Consider the following 15,917-nt stretch of genomic DNA (forward strand, 5'->3'; position numbering starts at 1 on the left):
AAGGAAGGGCTTTGGCGAGGTAAAGCATTGCTGACACAATCTTGGATGAGGAGAAAGACTTCCCACATTGAAACTTGGATATTGCTCTTGTATGATAGTAGCAGGGATTAATACAAAGATAAAAAGCCCAAATAAGTAATTGGGAGGTAATACATACCGCAGCATTCATAATGGCATAGTATTTATGCTATAAGACCTTGGAGATAGTGAATGCACTGTTTAAGGCTCTCTTCTCCCACACTTTAAGTGCATTACACAATGCATTTAGCTATCTTAGGCACCAAGAAACAGCAGTTTATCATCATACTACTGGAAATATGCCCACTGACAGGAAAGCTCTATAACACACACACACACACCCACATTGCTCCCACCCGCCTGTTCAGCAACCACTTTGCTAAATCTATCAACTGCAGCTGTGTGCATGTGTTTTAATACACAAGCTGAATAAGTGAGTTTATATGTGCATGTGAACATCTGAGTCTAAACACTCTCAGGGCTGTAACCCAATCCCGGAGAACTCCAGAGTTTCAAATAAAACACAGGCTCTGTAGCTTTCGGGAACAAGGCTTCCCAACATGGAAACAAACAAGATGGCTACCGTGTCTCCAACCCGGGCATGCCTTCTGTGTTCACCGGCTCCCATCTGAGTGGAGTTACAGGCCGAGCTAGCAGGAGTGTAGAGGAGAAGAGTCTCCTGGGGCAGTTGGCTCGGCGAGCGGGACCAGAGGATGGCTGCACCGTGGATTAGGGCCCCACAGTGGTCCATTGTTAATTGGGCGCCATGTGTGAAAGCTACAGAGAGATTAGTTTGTACAGCTGCTGCCATTTGTCATAACTGCCCTTAACAAGACACACATGGCAACCCAAGTTACAGCCAGAGGTTTTACAGAAAAAGGGGAGAAAAATGTCTGGCGATCGCTTAATAGTTTGTGAAACAGGCCTGCATAAGCAGATGAAGATGTTCCTGGGAAACACCGAGCAGACTCAGCTGTGATCGCATAAGAGATGATGAGCTTCAGCATTGCTCATTTAGCCATCTGTAGGTATCATAACTGCTCAAAATGTATGTCAATCCAGTACAAAGCCCAGACCACAGATTGCAAACAAATCTGTAAAAACAATGAGGGGAGATCAACTGTTACATCATGGCTCTTAAAAAATACAGTTTTGTGTTTTATTAGAGGGGCAACAAGAGAGCTAGTGTCTATAAACTGATAAGCTATTGTTAGCCACATTTTATTGGTGATGCACTCAACACCATGCGGTTTAGGAGAGGTTATTTTTTGGTAAGAATCCACACTGTAATTGTGGGTTGTAGGTCTGCGCACATGTTGGAGGCCTAATTACAATCTTGACTTAGTAAATCCGGAACAAGCCTTTAAAGCTCTCACACTTTCATTTTCGCCCGACAGACGCTAGAGAACTGGTTGTTATCGTGAGGCGTTGCGGTTTGTTGAATCTAAAAGCAGTCTTTCGAGCTAAAGTGCAGGTGATATAATAAAAATGAGTGAGTGTGAACCTATGTCTCCATGTGTGCATTTTTGTGTTTGCATGTAACATTTTTGAAGGGTATTCTAAAAGTACAGCAACATTCTCAGCTGGAGGTTTGTGCCAGTGGAGAGTTTGGGGCCAATTCTAGATCCTTCTGGAGTCTGATCATACAGGGGCAGTATGTTAACTACCCCAGTAAAAATAACGGGGTTAATTAACCATCTTTTTAGTGAGTCGGCGAGCTTTAATCACAGGGTCAGCACTGGACTAGCGTCACACAACTATTAGCACAGTGGAAAATAATGTGATTATGACCAAACCCATAGACTCATCACATCTAATTTAGCAAATCACGGCAAAAGGGAATACTAATAGTAATTGAGGGTAGCTCAATTTACGCCATGCCTGAATCCTCACATATCCTTGTAGAATTTCTTAAGAAATCTGTGCAAAATAAAGGCCTATTGTTTCCCCGTGTATGTTTGTTTATGCCTTGATATAAAAAGACTGTATGAAAACTAAATCTCTCTAAAAGTACGTCTGTAACACCTGCTAGTTGGGTGATTCTTAAATATGAGATATCCAACCAACAAGGTCCATATTTCCTCTCTTCCCGTCACTCTCTCTATATCATTAATTTTCATGACATAAAACCCAGCTTAAAGATGCTGTCAGTCGTAAAAAAACGGAATGTTTATGTAAGTGGTAAAAATGTAAATGACTTATTTTCCTATTCTTCTTGCCATGACTGCTGTTCTATAACTTTTCTTACTGGATGGGTCCATAAAAACAAACCTTATTGGGGGTTGTATTGTTTATCACACTGAATATATGGCATCTTCTGCTAAATGTTTCTACATTTGGGAGCTTTTGGGGAAATGAACCTGACATATGTGAGGGAGGAGTGGAAGCTCTTTGGCTAGCTTTGACAACTCAATGGGGCGCTGATGAATCCGTCCCAAGCAGGCCATTCCCAAGCCCCAGACACCATATCCCCTCTTTGACCCGCTGCACTGACATTAGAAAGAAATCCTCTGGGGGATTCGCCCAACACCCCTAAAAGCAACACGCCCACCCAAAAGTAAATTTTGCACCGCGCTGCGATGGCGGGGCCTTTATTTTTCTGTCCTGCTCAGGTCTTGTCGAGCCGTCACAGTGATGGGCCGTACTGTACTGCCAGACAAAAGAAGAGACAACCATCACTCTGGGCCACTGATCGGCCCTGTCTGGACTGAAAAGACTTTGATGGAGCAAAGCGGGGTGGGGGTTTGCTGCACAGAGAAGTTAGTGTCTCCTGGGCAACCGCTCTGATTGTCTGCCCCTGCCCAAAGTTCCCCATCACACCCCACCAACTACCCCTTCCCATTCTGTTCTTCCCTTCATTGGTTGTTCACAAGGCTCCTTCCTGCATAAAGGAAGACTGGCTTTTGCATGAAAGTCTCAGTCTGGTACTTGAGGGTGCTTTTCTCCTGGTTGACTTGAAAAAAAATGGAAGGTCAAAAAACATTCTCCTCTCTGAAACTTCTTGTTCCTCTTTTTCTACAGATCCTTCTGCCTAAACATGACCAGTCTGGCAGACAGATGGGACAACTGTAAGTTTACATGCAATGTCAAAAAAGAGAACGCAGACATTGGATGGAGAGAAACTCAGGCAACAGGGAGGGTCTGCTTTGTAAGCAGGACAGTGAGGTACAGTGTAGTGCCTGGGATAGGGGGTGAATGTACCCATTTGTCTTCATTTGGGAGGACCGGCAGACAGGGTGGGGGTGGGGAATCTATCCGGGAGGGGTGGGAGGTGCCGGTCCTCCAGTCAAGTGGCCTCGGGGGGATTTGAAATGCATTTGGGGTCCTCCCCGAAAGCCTGGGAAAGTGTGGTGAAGCTGAGATCTTAACCATAGACTAATGACACAAAGTGCAGCCCTTAACCAAGTGCAGTCACAAACGCAAAAGTGAGTGTCCCGCTGAATATACAAGGAAAGCCTTTTAAAACACAAAGCCAAAGAAAGGCATTGGCCCATTTTTGAACAAATGCAACGGCGCAAACTGTGACACAAGCAAACTGAACCCAGTGTAGCAGAGCAAAAGGAGGGAGTTGTACATTTTGTTGAGAAAGAAGGCATCCACATTTCTCAGTGGCCTCTGCTCCGAGTTGCCTTGTTTCCATGGAGATTTATGTACACATGGCACACAAAAGAGGGCCAAGGAGGTAACACGGCCTGTTTAAGCCTTGAGGTATTTGCTCGAGCAAAACCCCGCTGCTAATAACACAAGCTTCATACTGAGCCAGGCAACCTGGCTGCACTGCACCCAGGTTGGTGTTTGAGAAAGAGCAGGAGGGGAGAAAGGAGACAGAAGAAAGTCAGATAGAGATAACAAATGAGCAAAGATTCTGGAGAGGGAGTAAAGCCATTAAAAAAGAGAGAAAGAAAGAAAGAACGAAAGAAAGACAGACAGAAAGAAAGAAAGAAGCAAGAGGCAGGCAAGCAAGCAAGAAGCAAGAAGGAGAGAAAGAAAGACCACTGCAAAATATAAATAGCTGCTGGGTTAAGAGAAAAAGGATCGGGAGGACATTTAGTGGGAAGCGGAAATCAATAAGGCAAGCGGTGAAGCTGGGAGGGAGTTCTAAGTGGATTAGATTGAGAGAATGTGTTCGATAGGTTATGGCTCTGACAGAGAGGTAGCCAGACACCGCAGGCTGTATTGCATACTAATAAGGAAGCCAGGATGGAAGCAGAGCTCAGGGTTGTGCAGTTCAATCTGGAGAGTTTTTCTATATGGCTCTGGAGTCATCGGTTAAAGTTTTTCCCAGGAGCTGTATTTTACGGTCTTGCTGATTTTTTGTTCTGAATGTTCACTGTTGAAATTCACGTCCAGTAGTAAAAAAATGCACTCAGTCCCGAGACTTTTTCCAGTTTCATCTCACTTAAAATTAAAAGGGCAGCTGAATTACTTGACTTAACCCAAAAAAAAGAAGACAAACAGAAGTGATCTTAACGCTGTCTGCTTGCAACCACTTTTTATTCACACTTCTGGCCCGAACCCAGCCACCCTCTCTCTGGCCAAGTGCCTGGGCCCGGGACAGCTGTCATGGTCGGAGTCTCGGGCTCGAGGGGAAGCCGGGGAGTGAGGAAAAGAAAAAAGGGAGAGAGAAGGAGTCATTTGGCCGGGCAGTCTGCCGCAGGGGTGATTCCTGATGGCAGAGGACGATAAGGGGGATGAGGGGAGGGAGGGATGGATGTTGTGCTTAGTCACAGACCTCCACTGTGACCCAGAAGGTCAGGTCTCCACACTGGCCGCCTGACCAAAGCCTCTGAGGCAGCAGGGCGGAAAACAAGATGCAAGAAGCGACCCCACGCAGCATGGCAAGCAGGCGATGCTCGGCCTTAGAGATCAGCCAGACGACCGTGCCTGAGGGATTGGACAGGGGGGTGTCACTGGTACCTACTCCCCCTCACTTAGGCCAGTCAACCAAGGGACCACCAGCCAGACCAGAAGCAGGAGCAGGGTTCAAACAGTTGCCAAAAGACCACCAGTGATCCTGCGACCGCCACGGTTTGACCCCGATCTAGGAGGCCAACCAGGGGGGCTTATGAGCAGCTTCCCCAGCTACCACTCCCCCCCAGGGCAAAAAAGTCTTCCTCCTCCTCGTGCCGCAGGCCCACAACGCCATGTTTTCACTGATCTGATGTGCTCAATTAAACTTCAGAGGATACCCTGCCACATCTCTTTGAAAAGGTCACGACCCGGGGGTCAGAGGTTAAGTCTGCCGCTAGTAAAACAAGGTCTCCATTAACATGGCAGCGTGTTTTCAGAGGTAATCCATCCATTTGCACAAACTATCATGACACCGTGAAAAAAAGTGGCGTTACTGGGGGGGGGGGGTGTCAAGGTAATGATGTTTTATGGCTGTGTTAACTTTCAGCAGTAAGTATTGGGTAAGCTGCTTGACCTTTACTTATTTAGTCTCCTATTTGACTACCTCAGCTATTCTCTTCTGTTTCTGGTTACTTTCACACTTTTTTGTAGTCATTTCTAATTTCTACTATACATTTCCTACCTTTTTTAATGAAAATATTGCAAAATACATTAAAAATGTTGGTTAGAAGGCACAAAACTTTAACATTTACATAAACGTAACATTATCCAAAATTCCTCCAAAATGTTCAGTTAGGATTGCTTATCAGAATTATTTTGTATATGTTTTTATTATTAATTCCAGACATTTCAATGTTCAGAGGCGAGGGTTTTCATTGACCATGTTAAATACATTCCTATCTTTTGAGGAAATAGCGATGAGCAGCTCAACAAAGTCAAATACAAACAAGACCTAGACTTTCCCGACGTGCCCTAGCATGACCATTATCTACATGCCTCGTTACAAATATTCCATCAAGCTGTCAAACTGGATATGCAAAATATAAATCCAGGTGCGGAGAGGAGGTGATTCAAAGAAAAGGAAAATGCACTTCTTGTTGTATCAGATAACGATTAAAACATTGGAGGACAACAGCCGTGTGTGTGTGAGAAGCCAGGGCCCTGTATTGAACACGGCCTGCCAGTTGGCACAATGGATACCACAACCCCCACTCCTAGCCCCCAGCCTACTTCCCAGCGGGCATTCATCTGGGCATGCACATGGGTGCTACAGCCCAGCCTGGCTAAACGCGTCTGTGCCCCAGAACAAGGGGGCTGAGTGCCCTCTCTAAATTCACCCAGCACACTCGCTGCCAACCCGCCGACCTTTCTCAGGCAGCAACCCACCAGAATACAAAACAAATGCACTCTGAACTTATGGATTTGTACCCCAAAAAAAGACCAGAATAAACACAGGTGTGTAAATAAAGGGAGCAACATATTTCGTTTTTCAAATTAGAGCAAAAGTAAGTCGATGCCAGGACAGAAAGAACAACATTCGTTCGGACCTATTTTTTTTCTAGCAGTTCGGTCGAATGCCAGATTCTGTTTCAGCCGAGCCATTTGCTACTTTTTTGTGCATTTGATTGTTTCGTGCAGTTGCAGCAGAACAAAGGTAGCGGCTTCCATTCTGCGACGGTCAAAAAACTTTCCAACGTGCCCACTGCATTGCGGATGCCAACCAACGAATCAAAGGCATGCTGCAAGCAGACAAAGAGGGTTTCATGCCAACCTCCAAACCTCTAACAACCATTACTGGTGATTTGCCTGCCTCCCTGGCACAGTGCAAAACAAAATGGCGCCGCACCACACGGTACCACAATATGGCTGCATTGTCTGGTGATGGGCACTGCTTGGTAACTTGAAGAAAGGAAAAGACGCCATAGGTCGCTAAATCGAAAGAAAAGCAAAAGGGTCTTTGTGATCCCGGTGAAAGAATGCCATTTTGTATTTGCCAAAGTATCAACACAGACATTTCGGGGACAACGGGAAATAATCGCTCGGATTCACAATGCGATATTGAATCGAGGGACTTTTTTTTTCCGGCGAAAGAGAACATTCACCGTTTATTTCAAACACTTAAATTGATCTTCTATAATTTGCTCTCCCTTCATCGTGGACACATTTTTCTTAAAAAAGGAAGCTGGTGAAAAACCTTCCATAATGTAAAAAACAGGCACTATCATTTAAATGTAGTACATTATCTAAAAACAGCACTAAAGAACCATTCTCAACTTGCTACTGAACGGTTCAAAATGCAGCAGATGCAAGCTAGAGAAGCGGTGGCATCCTACAAAAGACACAAAAGAGGGTCTGATGCCAACCCCGGTGCCAGTGGCAACCATTATTGTCTGTGTGCTGTGCCTTCTGCTTTCCCTGGCACTTATCAAACACAAAATGGCGCTCAGGGTTTGATGATAATGAGCTAGCTATACCACCATTCCTCCCTCAATAGCAAAGTATTGGTGCTTTTTCAGGGTCACTGCAATAGATTTAAAACTGGGGAATTTCTCAGTGAATACTACATTGTGGATTCCTATAGTGCCAATGGTTACCGTTACCGTTAGGGACATATATTACTGAATTGTAGTAATATACCACGTCAAGAGTAACAACACAAAATTGATGTATCTGGTGGCCAAATAAGAATAAAAATAGCATTGATTTGTACATTTAGATCCAAACATGTTCTGCTCTTTGTCCTTAATTACTCTCCCCTTCAATTTAAATGTAGTATGGAATATCAGATTCAGGTCTGTAAAAATTCAAAATGTATTTCTTCCATGCAATACATTTAGGCTTTTAATTGAGGGTTGGACATTATCTCAAATGTTTCAGTAAATTCTAGTATTATATATATCGATTTTTGTATTTTTTGTGCTCATTTGTAGAGGAAGAAAAGCGTTTTAACACATTCATTTTAAATAACATGCACGTAAACCTAATCCAGCACCTGGCAACACAACCTCTTATTTACCACCATGCAGGATTCAGCCTTCACACAGAGAAAATCACTGTGTCCGGAAAGGCTTTCATGTAAAAGTAACCAGCTTTTCAGGAATTAGGAAAAGACAGATTTCAGCACAAACACGATCACACATCACAGGCATGACTTATAATAAAACAACATATTTTATGATCCCAAATCTATTGCAAATATTTAAAGAAGCCTAAAGCTTCACTGTATTTATATATCTTAAATGCTAATCTGTAATGGGACCTATTATCAGCAATATGTTTATTAATATAATTGTGTAGCTAGAATGACTACATGTTTTAAATCATGGGAACCTCATTTTAAACCAAAATCGTTATGTGATTTTTGATTGAAAACAGACAAGTTTTAAAATTACATAATTTTACATTATATAATAGTGACTAAGGGGATTTTTTTTTAACAGTAAAATATGCACACGAGGACATGAATAACAAAGGGTTTATACATATCCTGTGTTACTGGTGGGTTGATTTTTAATTTAACAAAGTGTACTGCAACTTCACACATTTGTCACTACTTATTTAATATCCTAACAAATAGGTGTACAGTGTGTGTGTGTGTGTGTGTGTGTGTGTGTGTGTGTGTGTGTGTGTGTGTGTGTGTGTGTGTGTGTGTGTGTGTGTGTGTGTGTGTGTGTGTGTGTGTGTGTGTGTGTGTGTGTGTGTGTGTGTGTGTGTGTGTGTGTGTGTGTGTCTGTCTGTCTGTCTGTCTGTAATGGTAATGCAAACTGCCAGAGTACAGCGGAGCAAATGTACATTTAAAACATGTTTTTTAAAACGTATCACAGATTGCCTTTTTGTTTAGCAATGAGTCACACTTGAGCCGTATTAAAATGTATGCTGCGTAGTATATACAGTACGGACTATCGAGTTCCTCATGTTTATTTGTCTGGCGAACGTAGTGGTGATTTCAGCCAGCCTCAGTGAGACTGCCAAAAAGTAACACATGTGACCCCTGACCTTGCCAAGCCATCATTTACACATGCGCATTAGCTCTCACACACACAGTGAAACAGATAGAGTGAGCTTGAACCTACCTTGGTCCTGGACATAGTATGCTAGAAACAAGTCCAGCTCCTTGACCGATACTGTAATGTGGTGCGGCTGGACACAAAGTGTGGGGTTGGTGCAATGTTGAGACTTGACGAGGCGCTCCCCGTCTGTACTTTCCAGAGGGATGCCTTTGAAGAGGATGACCATCACCAGGTCCAGACGCCAGACTTTGTCGGCCTGCCTCAAGCAGTCGATCCGGCGGATCTTGCCCTTCTGGTCCGGGTTGGACTGCACGCAGCATGGGTGCTTCTTGCCCGTCACACTGAGGACAAAGTCCTCTCGGTACTCCTGCCGAATGTCCTTACGCAGCTTGGCCAGCAGCCTGGACGCCCATTTCTGCTTTACCTCAGGCTTCTCGCCCAGAAGCTCGTCCTTCACCGCGCGCTCCTCGTCCTTGGACATCCTCTTCTCGTGCTTCTTGAAGTACTTGCGTTTTCTGGCCTGGAGGTTGAACCACGTGTAGGCTATGGCACGGACGTGAGGGAGAAGAGCCTCGATGAAGGGATGAAATTCATCCTGTAGTGAGGAGAGAGAAACAGAGAAATGTAATCAGAAACTCATGCCATTAAACACACAGAAGAAATATGGATTCAGTCAGCTACTAATCTGAGGCAGAAGGCAACACAGACCACAAATAAACAATGTCTCATAATCAGTCACATGAAATAATATTGGCAGTTGGAACAGTTTTAAGAGAAGTTTCCCTTCACAATGCAACACTGGTTTCACCATCGTGGATGTATCTAGGCGTACAGCAGGTATGACAGGCACATTCCACTGTTTATATCAACTGCCAGCACTACAATAGCAGTAGGCCCGCTGACTGAATGCACGTCTCCGCTCTCATTTCCCGAGCACGCTGCTGCTGCTGCTACAGGCCCCCCCTCGCTGATGCATTTCTCTTATCAAACTATCCACATTCCATTGTGAACTATACGAAGGAGGCAGGATAAGTTGCAGGGTCATGGGGTGCAGTCAGAAAATAGGAAGTTAAGGAGATTCCCTTTCTCCTGGAACATACAAGCAGGCTGCTAATTCAAAATACATTCAAAAATACTAGCAGAGAAGAAAGGCGGCGTATGAAATGAAGGGATTGTGTGAAAGGTATTTGAGTTAGGACTTCAAGTTCGTGCCAAAGTGTTGAGGTTCACACGCAGAATGGCCCAGCTTCATTCCAAAACCTGAGTCAGTCGTATTAAAATCATGGCCTACTTTCAAATGTTCAACATATCTTTTGTGTGCGCGTGTGTGTGCGTTTTCTGTGTGTTTCTGTGTTGTATGCAGGTCCAACTGACCCAATCATTGTTTGAGGACATAACTATGTGGGGGCATTTTAGCAAAGAGTACTAAATTATATTTCTTTCTTTTGAATGTTTTTTATAGAAAAAATAAGCCAAGGCCCTGGGGTTTCAGAAGAAAAATTATATTCTTGTATCTTTTTATTTTATTTTAAATTTAAAAAAGGTTCAATTTGACTATCACACGACTTTGACTTTGTTTTGTTACCGTTAAATTATCAGAGATTTAGATTAATATTAGTGGAAATATTTTCAACACTTTTTTTAATGTTTTGTTCTATTTGAATTTGTCTATGTACTTTGCATCATGCCGTAGTACACTTAATACCATATTATCTTTCATTTTAAACAAAATCGACAGAAAATATTAATAAAACAATTTATTTTTTCACATTTGAGAGAATCTCTCATGATCCTAAAAAAGCTGCACACCAACAATTCAACAGCGGTCCACTGGCCTACAGGCTTTAAGTCTCAAATATATTATAATAATCTCTTAATGCTTGTTTTGTGTAAATAGAGGAATGTACAGGACGCTGTGGATGATTTAGGGTTAGGTCATTACAAATTACAGCAGCTTGAGTGACAAGTGGAAACATTAACTTATCTGGGATTTGACGGTATTAAAATGTCAAATTGGAAAGTGTAAGCAGACCCTTTTGAGGAGGCGTTTGAAGAGTTAAACCACATATTGTTCTTTTTGTGGGGCAGCCAGTCAGGCAGGCTGTATAGGAAACCACAGAAACCCTCTCCCTCCTTATGAGCGCCTGCCGCTGCTCTCCTCACAAGCCACACACTTTCGGGCAAATAAAACTCTTCTCCAGTGGAGTAAAGTCAAGTATAATAATTAAGTTTACACTGTGAATACATATTTAATTATCAACATATAGTTCTAAAATGTTTTTATTTACTATGGTTGTTATTAAGTGTTTTACAGAGGTCAAAATAAATGGAAATAAATTGAGATACTCCTTAAAATGTCATCTCCTCGCTATAATTTTGCCAATTAAACTGACAAAAACAGGCTGGACGGCAAATGTTTCTGAACTCTTTAGCACTCCTGGTTTCCTGTTGAAAAACACTTAAAATATTCTGTTAATTTTTTGAGCCAGCTAAAGCCAAATGCTGTAAAGATAAATGACTTGGCCGAGGCCTATGCAGTGCACTTCAGCTGGGGCCATAAAAGCACAATCCTCTTAAGTACAAACTAAACCACATCTCAGTCAATCACTTACTTATGCCAAGTAAAATATAAACAGTAAAACTGAGTCAGCCAAAACAGTCAGCTACTCTGTCCAACGCTGAATCAACCTTATCATGGTCTGATCTTCCTGCAGTGAAAGTGGCTTTATCTCCAACTCCACTTCCCTAAAGTATAGGGGTTTTGCTCTAAATAGAAATACACACGTGGAAAACTAAATATACACGCAGTTCAAGCTAGGCTGGGAGGAGTGTGTGAGGTTATTGGAGGACGCAAATAACCTAATTACGAAAACGAGCATACCTGCACCAATTAGCCAGGACTGTTAAAATGACAGTCTTGGAGTGCTATCGTAAATAATCCTTTTTACGCATAACTTTACGCACACAAAGAGCGCGTTAAGATTGGCCCTATAATAACTTTGTAAGTGCCAAAAACTATTAAATGATTTTCGATAGGGGTTTTGTTGAAATCCAAGAACTAGAAAGTTTAAAAAAATACCCCAATTGTGGCACATATTGGATTAACATATTACATGATGGTTAGTTCTTACGCTATATTTCCACTCCCAGGATAATTGTGGATTTAAATTATAAAAAGTATTAATCCTGACGCATGCACAGAACTTTGAATTCCCTTACCACCGCCTGTAAAAATGTTATTACAAATATGCAGATTAAAGCAGTTAAATGTATAAAACAAAAGACACAAATACCTGAGTAAGACAAATCGGAGAATACATGACGAGACGGCTACACAAGAGGTGAATGTACTTGGACTGATTCCTCTGATCACTTTATCGCGCCATTCCTGGACCGATGTGCACCATGCAAGACTGTGGAGCAGCTATCCGCGTAAATCAACGAGAGATTATCCAAGAACATCCATGAAAAGTGTGCGATCCAAAGATTGTCGTCTCCGCAGAGAAAATGAAGATGTTTCACGCAGGAGGTTATTATGTTTTAAAAGTTGTCGCACGGTGAACGGATTGTTCTCGTGGAGCGGGTGCACACGGTGCCGCTGCGTACTCCTCTATACACGGGGCTGCTCGCTGCTGCTGTGATATCTCGTTCATAAAAGCATTGTGGGAAGCTTTCAGAGGGCGCCCAGTGTGTGATGTTCACCCCAGCTTTAACCAAACTTGATATGAAATCGACCGGTGCACCTTCGGTCCTGCGCGATTCCAGCAAATCAGACCCAACTTCTTTTTTTTTTTTCCCACGTAATTACAGTCACACTCCTCCTCCTTCTTCAAACACACAACCCCTATCCGCCAGCCAGCACCTTCTTCTTCTCTTAAGCTATCTGAAAACACACCATACAGTTCATCTGCTCATTCACTCCACATAATGTTTTGTTCTTTGGGGACTTTGGACCACAGCCTCGGTTAAAACGGAAAAGGGACATTTTCCTCCGCAGCCCCGCGTCAACAACAACTCTTTTCCATTTTCCATGATATATAACTTTGAACTCTGTCAGTGACATTGCAACCAACATGAACTCACATTAAAATGCTGTGAGAAGTTATTGAAATAAACCATAAGATACATGTCACTGATGTGTAAAGGATCAGGCAAATGTAATGGGAATATTATGGGAATACAAGTGTTTTAAAGACAGCCAATTGAATATTTTATTTTATTTTTTAAACTACAGAATTACATAGGAATGCTAAGCTTCTAACTTTTAGATAATAAAGACAATATATTTTGAATTATTTATTTTTTGTCCTTTTATAGTGGCAACTCAGTGTGCCAAATAACTACCTGAACACCTTTTTATGGACAGTTGGTAAACACTCATAACTAAACTGCACCCATGCTGAAAGGACTGGAGGTTAAACATTGTTACTTTGTGGCTTGTGTGTGTGTGTGTGTGTGTGTGTGTGTGTGTGTGTGTGTGTGTGTGTGTGTGTGTGTGTGTGTGTGTGTGTGTGTGTGTGTGTGTGTGTGTGTGTGTGTGTGTGTGTGCGTGTGTGTGTGTGCGTGTGTGTGAGCTGTCACCAGTCCACATAGAGTTCATTTGCCAAATTAAGGGGGAATGTGATGTTAACATAGCCTGCCACAGAATCTGTGCCAACTTTACGGTTTTGTCCCTGCAGTGCCAGTGTTGTGGTCTGACCCACTGTTCTGAACGAGGGCAGGACATTATCACACATGGCATCATAACAACATTTAAAAGCAATAATAATCCATGTTCACGTACCATTGCACTGTACTGCATGGATTAATAGGGAATCCTGGAGCCTAGTTGAAAACACAAGCCGTTAGCTTCACATTTCTCACGTTCAACTTTGTGCTTGGGAGGCTTTTTCTCTTGCACGGATCGCGCAACAAAAAAAAGTCAACACCGGAAGACAATTCTTTGCAGATAGCGGTGAACAGAAGTTGGGAGCAGCGAGAGTTTTTTTTCTCTTTTTTTCTGGTCTTCCTTCCTCTTCACGGCTCACTTTTTTGGATCGGTATTGGGGTTGTTCAGTGAAGTTGAACGGGATCCAGAAGAGGCTGAGTTTTCGGCACTGGGCTGGTCTCCGCCTTCACTTTCACTGCCTGCCCTGACCGCCGCCCTCCGGCTCTCAGCGCCGACCGCGAGGCTGCAGACTGTTCCGACAACACTACTTCCGGTACAACTTTTCGAAATAAAACTCCAATTTGAAAATGCTTTAACAATCTAACTACACATGTCAAAGTAATTCACATTCACACATACTCGTGTGAAACATATTGTAGCGTATTACTCAGTTTTATCTTTGTTTGGTATTTTTTCATTTGTTTTTTGTCTTTATGTAAATACCCTTTGTATTCGTGGCACTGTATTTGTCTGCACTTGCCCTGTAGTTGCTGTAAATAAATAAAAACATAACAAAACCATGTCCATTGCAAATAATGTATCTCAATTTTGGTTAGCTTTGTGATGGCACTTTTTTTTTTTTCCGGCAATATGTTCATTGAGTTTTTAAAATAAAATAATGATTCATACAAATACAGGATTATAATAATAGACAGATTTAAGTGCCGTAGACATAGCTATACATATTCAAATTGTACACAATGCATTACTTATATTAACTCTGAATACATTTTCTTTTTTTTATTATGAAGTGAAATATTATTATGACAATAATAATCAATAATTTGATGCATTTGCAACACCTAAATAAAAATATACAGTATATTTCTCTACAGATGAGCTCTATTGCAGAAATGCAACACTTATAATTCAACAGTGTGTCTTTTATTGGTTTTAAAGTCTGAAACCATACAAAAAAGTTGGTTTATTATAGCCTAGAATGACTGAAAGCCATTGATTTCCACTGGATGTGGAACGTGTTCTTACATATCTACTTTTTGATACTGCAAATCAAATATGTATGCATCATCTTTGGGACCAGAATGTCCCTTTTATTTTTGAAAGGATCAACTCAACGTTTCCGGGTTTAGATCAGGCTGTTTCTCTGCAGCTTGACACAGCTCAGTTTTGTAATGTGTTTGCATTCTTGCCTCTCATTGGCCAGCAGCAGTGGCCCCGGGACTCTCTACCCCGGGCCCCTCACTTCTGCTCCATGACGCTCGTGGGCTTCACGAGAGCCGGACAAACAGACAGACAGACAGACAGACACACACACACACACACACACACACACACACACACACACACACACACACACACATACATACACACACACACACACACACACACACACACACACACACACACACACACACACAGAGACAGATAGACAGAGTAACGACGACTGATGCTGGAAATCACTGCACTAATTAGGCCTTCTGTTAAAACAATGCAGAGATTAAATAAATATGTAATTATTATTATTATTGTAATAATTATTATTAATAGTAGTAATGGTAATAATAATTGTATGATAATAATTCAAAGTGGCAATCTTATGATAATCATTTAAAGTAGCAATACCAATATTTGTACTAAGTCAAGTTCACATGACTAATTAGTAATTACTGTCCATTTTTAAATATCAGGATCCTATTATTCTTGTATTATGTTAAATGTACACTTAACAATAACACACTACTAATTCCTCATTCAAAAAAAAAGTTTTACAAAAGAACAATATATATATGATTAGGGAGAGATTATCATGCTGAAGGCTTTTTTTACGTACGTTTTAATGTCGTAAACACAGAAGAGAAAAACTTTAAAAACACTCCTATAGACTCTTATTAATGGGAATTTCAAGGACACACTCAGCACAAAATACTTACACTCTCAGTTCACATTTTTTACAATAATGTTTTACTTTTTAATTAATACATTTTAATTTGATAAAGGGCAGGATAGCATTAAAATACTTAATTATCACATCCTGACTCCATTCAATCTCTGCCTCCATTTACCCAGCATCACAACCTGCAGGCCTTCACACATTAAAGCTACTGAGTGAGGGTCTTCCGCCCTCTTTTGGCCAAAAAACAGAACTGCTA

At 41.9% G+C, this 15,917-nt stretch overlaps 1 protein-coding gene across 11 annotated transcripts in view; it reads right to left on the reverse strand.

Moving 5' to 3' along the window:
- LOC117552454 (nuclear factor 1 B-type-like) overlaps positions 1-13,997 on the reverse strand; it is a 69,419-nt gene extending 55,422 nt beyond the window's left edge. For 5 of the 11 annotated variants that reach the window (XM_034226633.1, XM_034226274.1, XM_034226561.1 and 2 more), the window contains exons 1-2: positions 12,173-12,199; positions 8,943-9,474 (exon numbers count right to left, since the gene is read on the reverse strand). In XM_034226633.1, coding sequence (XP_034082524.1) covers positions 8,943-9,474; positions 12,173-12,199 — 559 coding nt within the window. Of the gene's footprint in view, positions 1-8,942; positions 9,475-12,172; positions 12,654-13,662 lie in introns of those variants that run through there. The other 6 variants (XM_034226430.1, XM_034226350.1, XM_034226016.1 and 3 more) reach the window with 3 other exon arrangements.
- Between the last annotated feature and the right edge of the window lie 1,920 nt (positions 13,998-15,917).

This window comes from Gymnodraco acuticeps, unplaced genomic scaffold, assembly GCF_902827175.1.
Source record: "Gymnodraco acuticeps unplaced genomic scaffold, fGymAcu1.1, whole genome shotgun sequence".
Classification (NCBI taxonomy): domain Eukaryota; kingdom Metazoa; phylum Chordata; class Actinopteri; order Perciformes; family Bathydraconidae; genus Gymnodraco; species Gymnodraco acuticeps.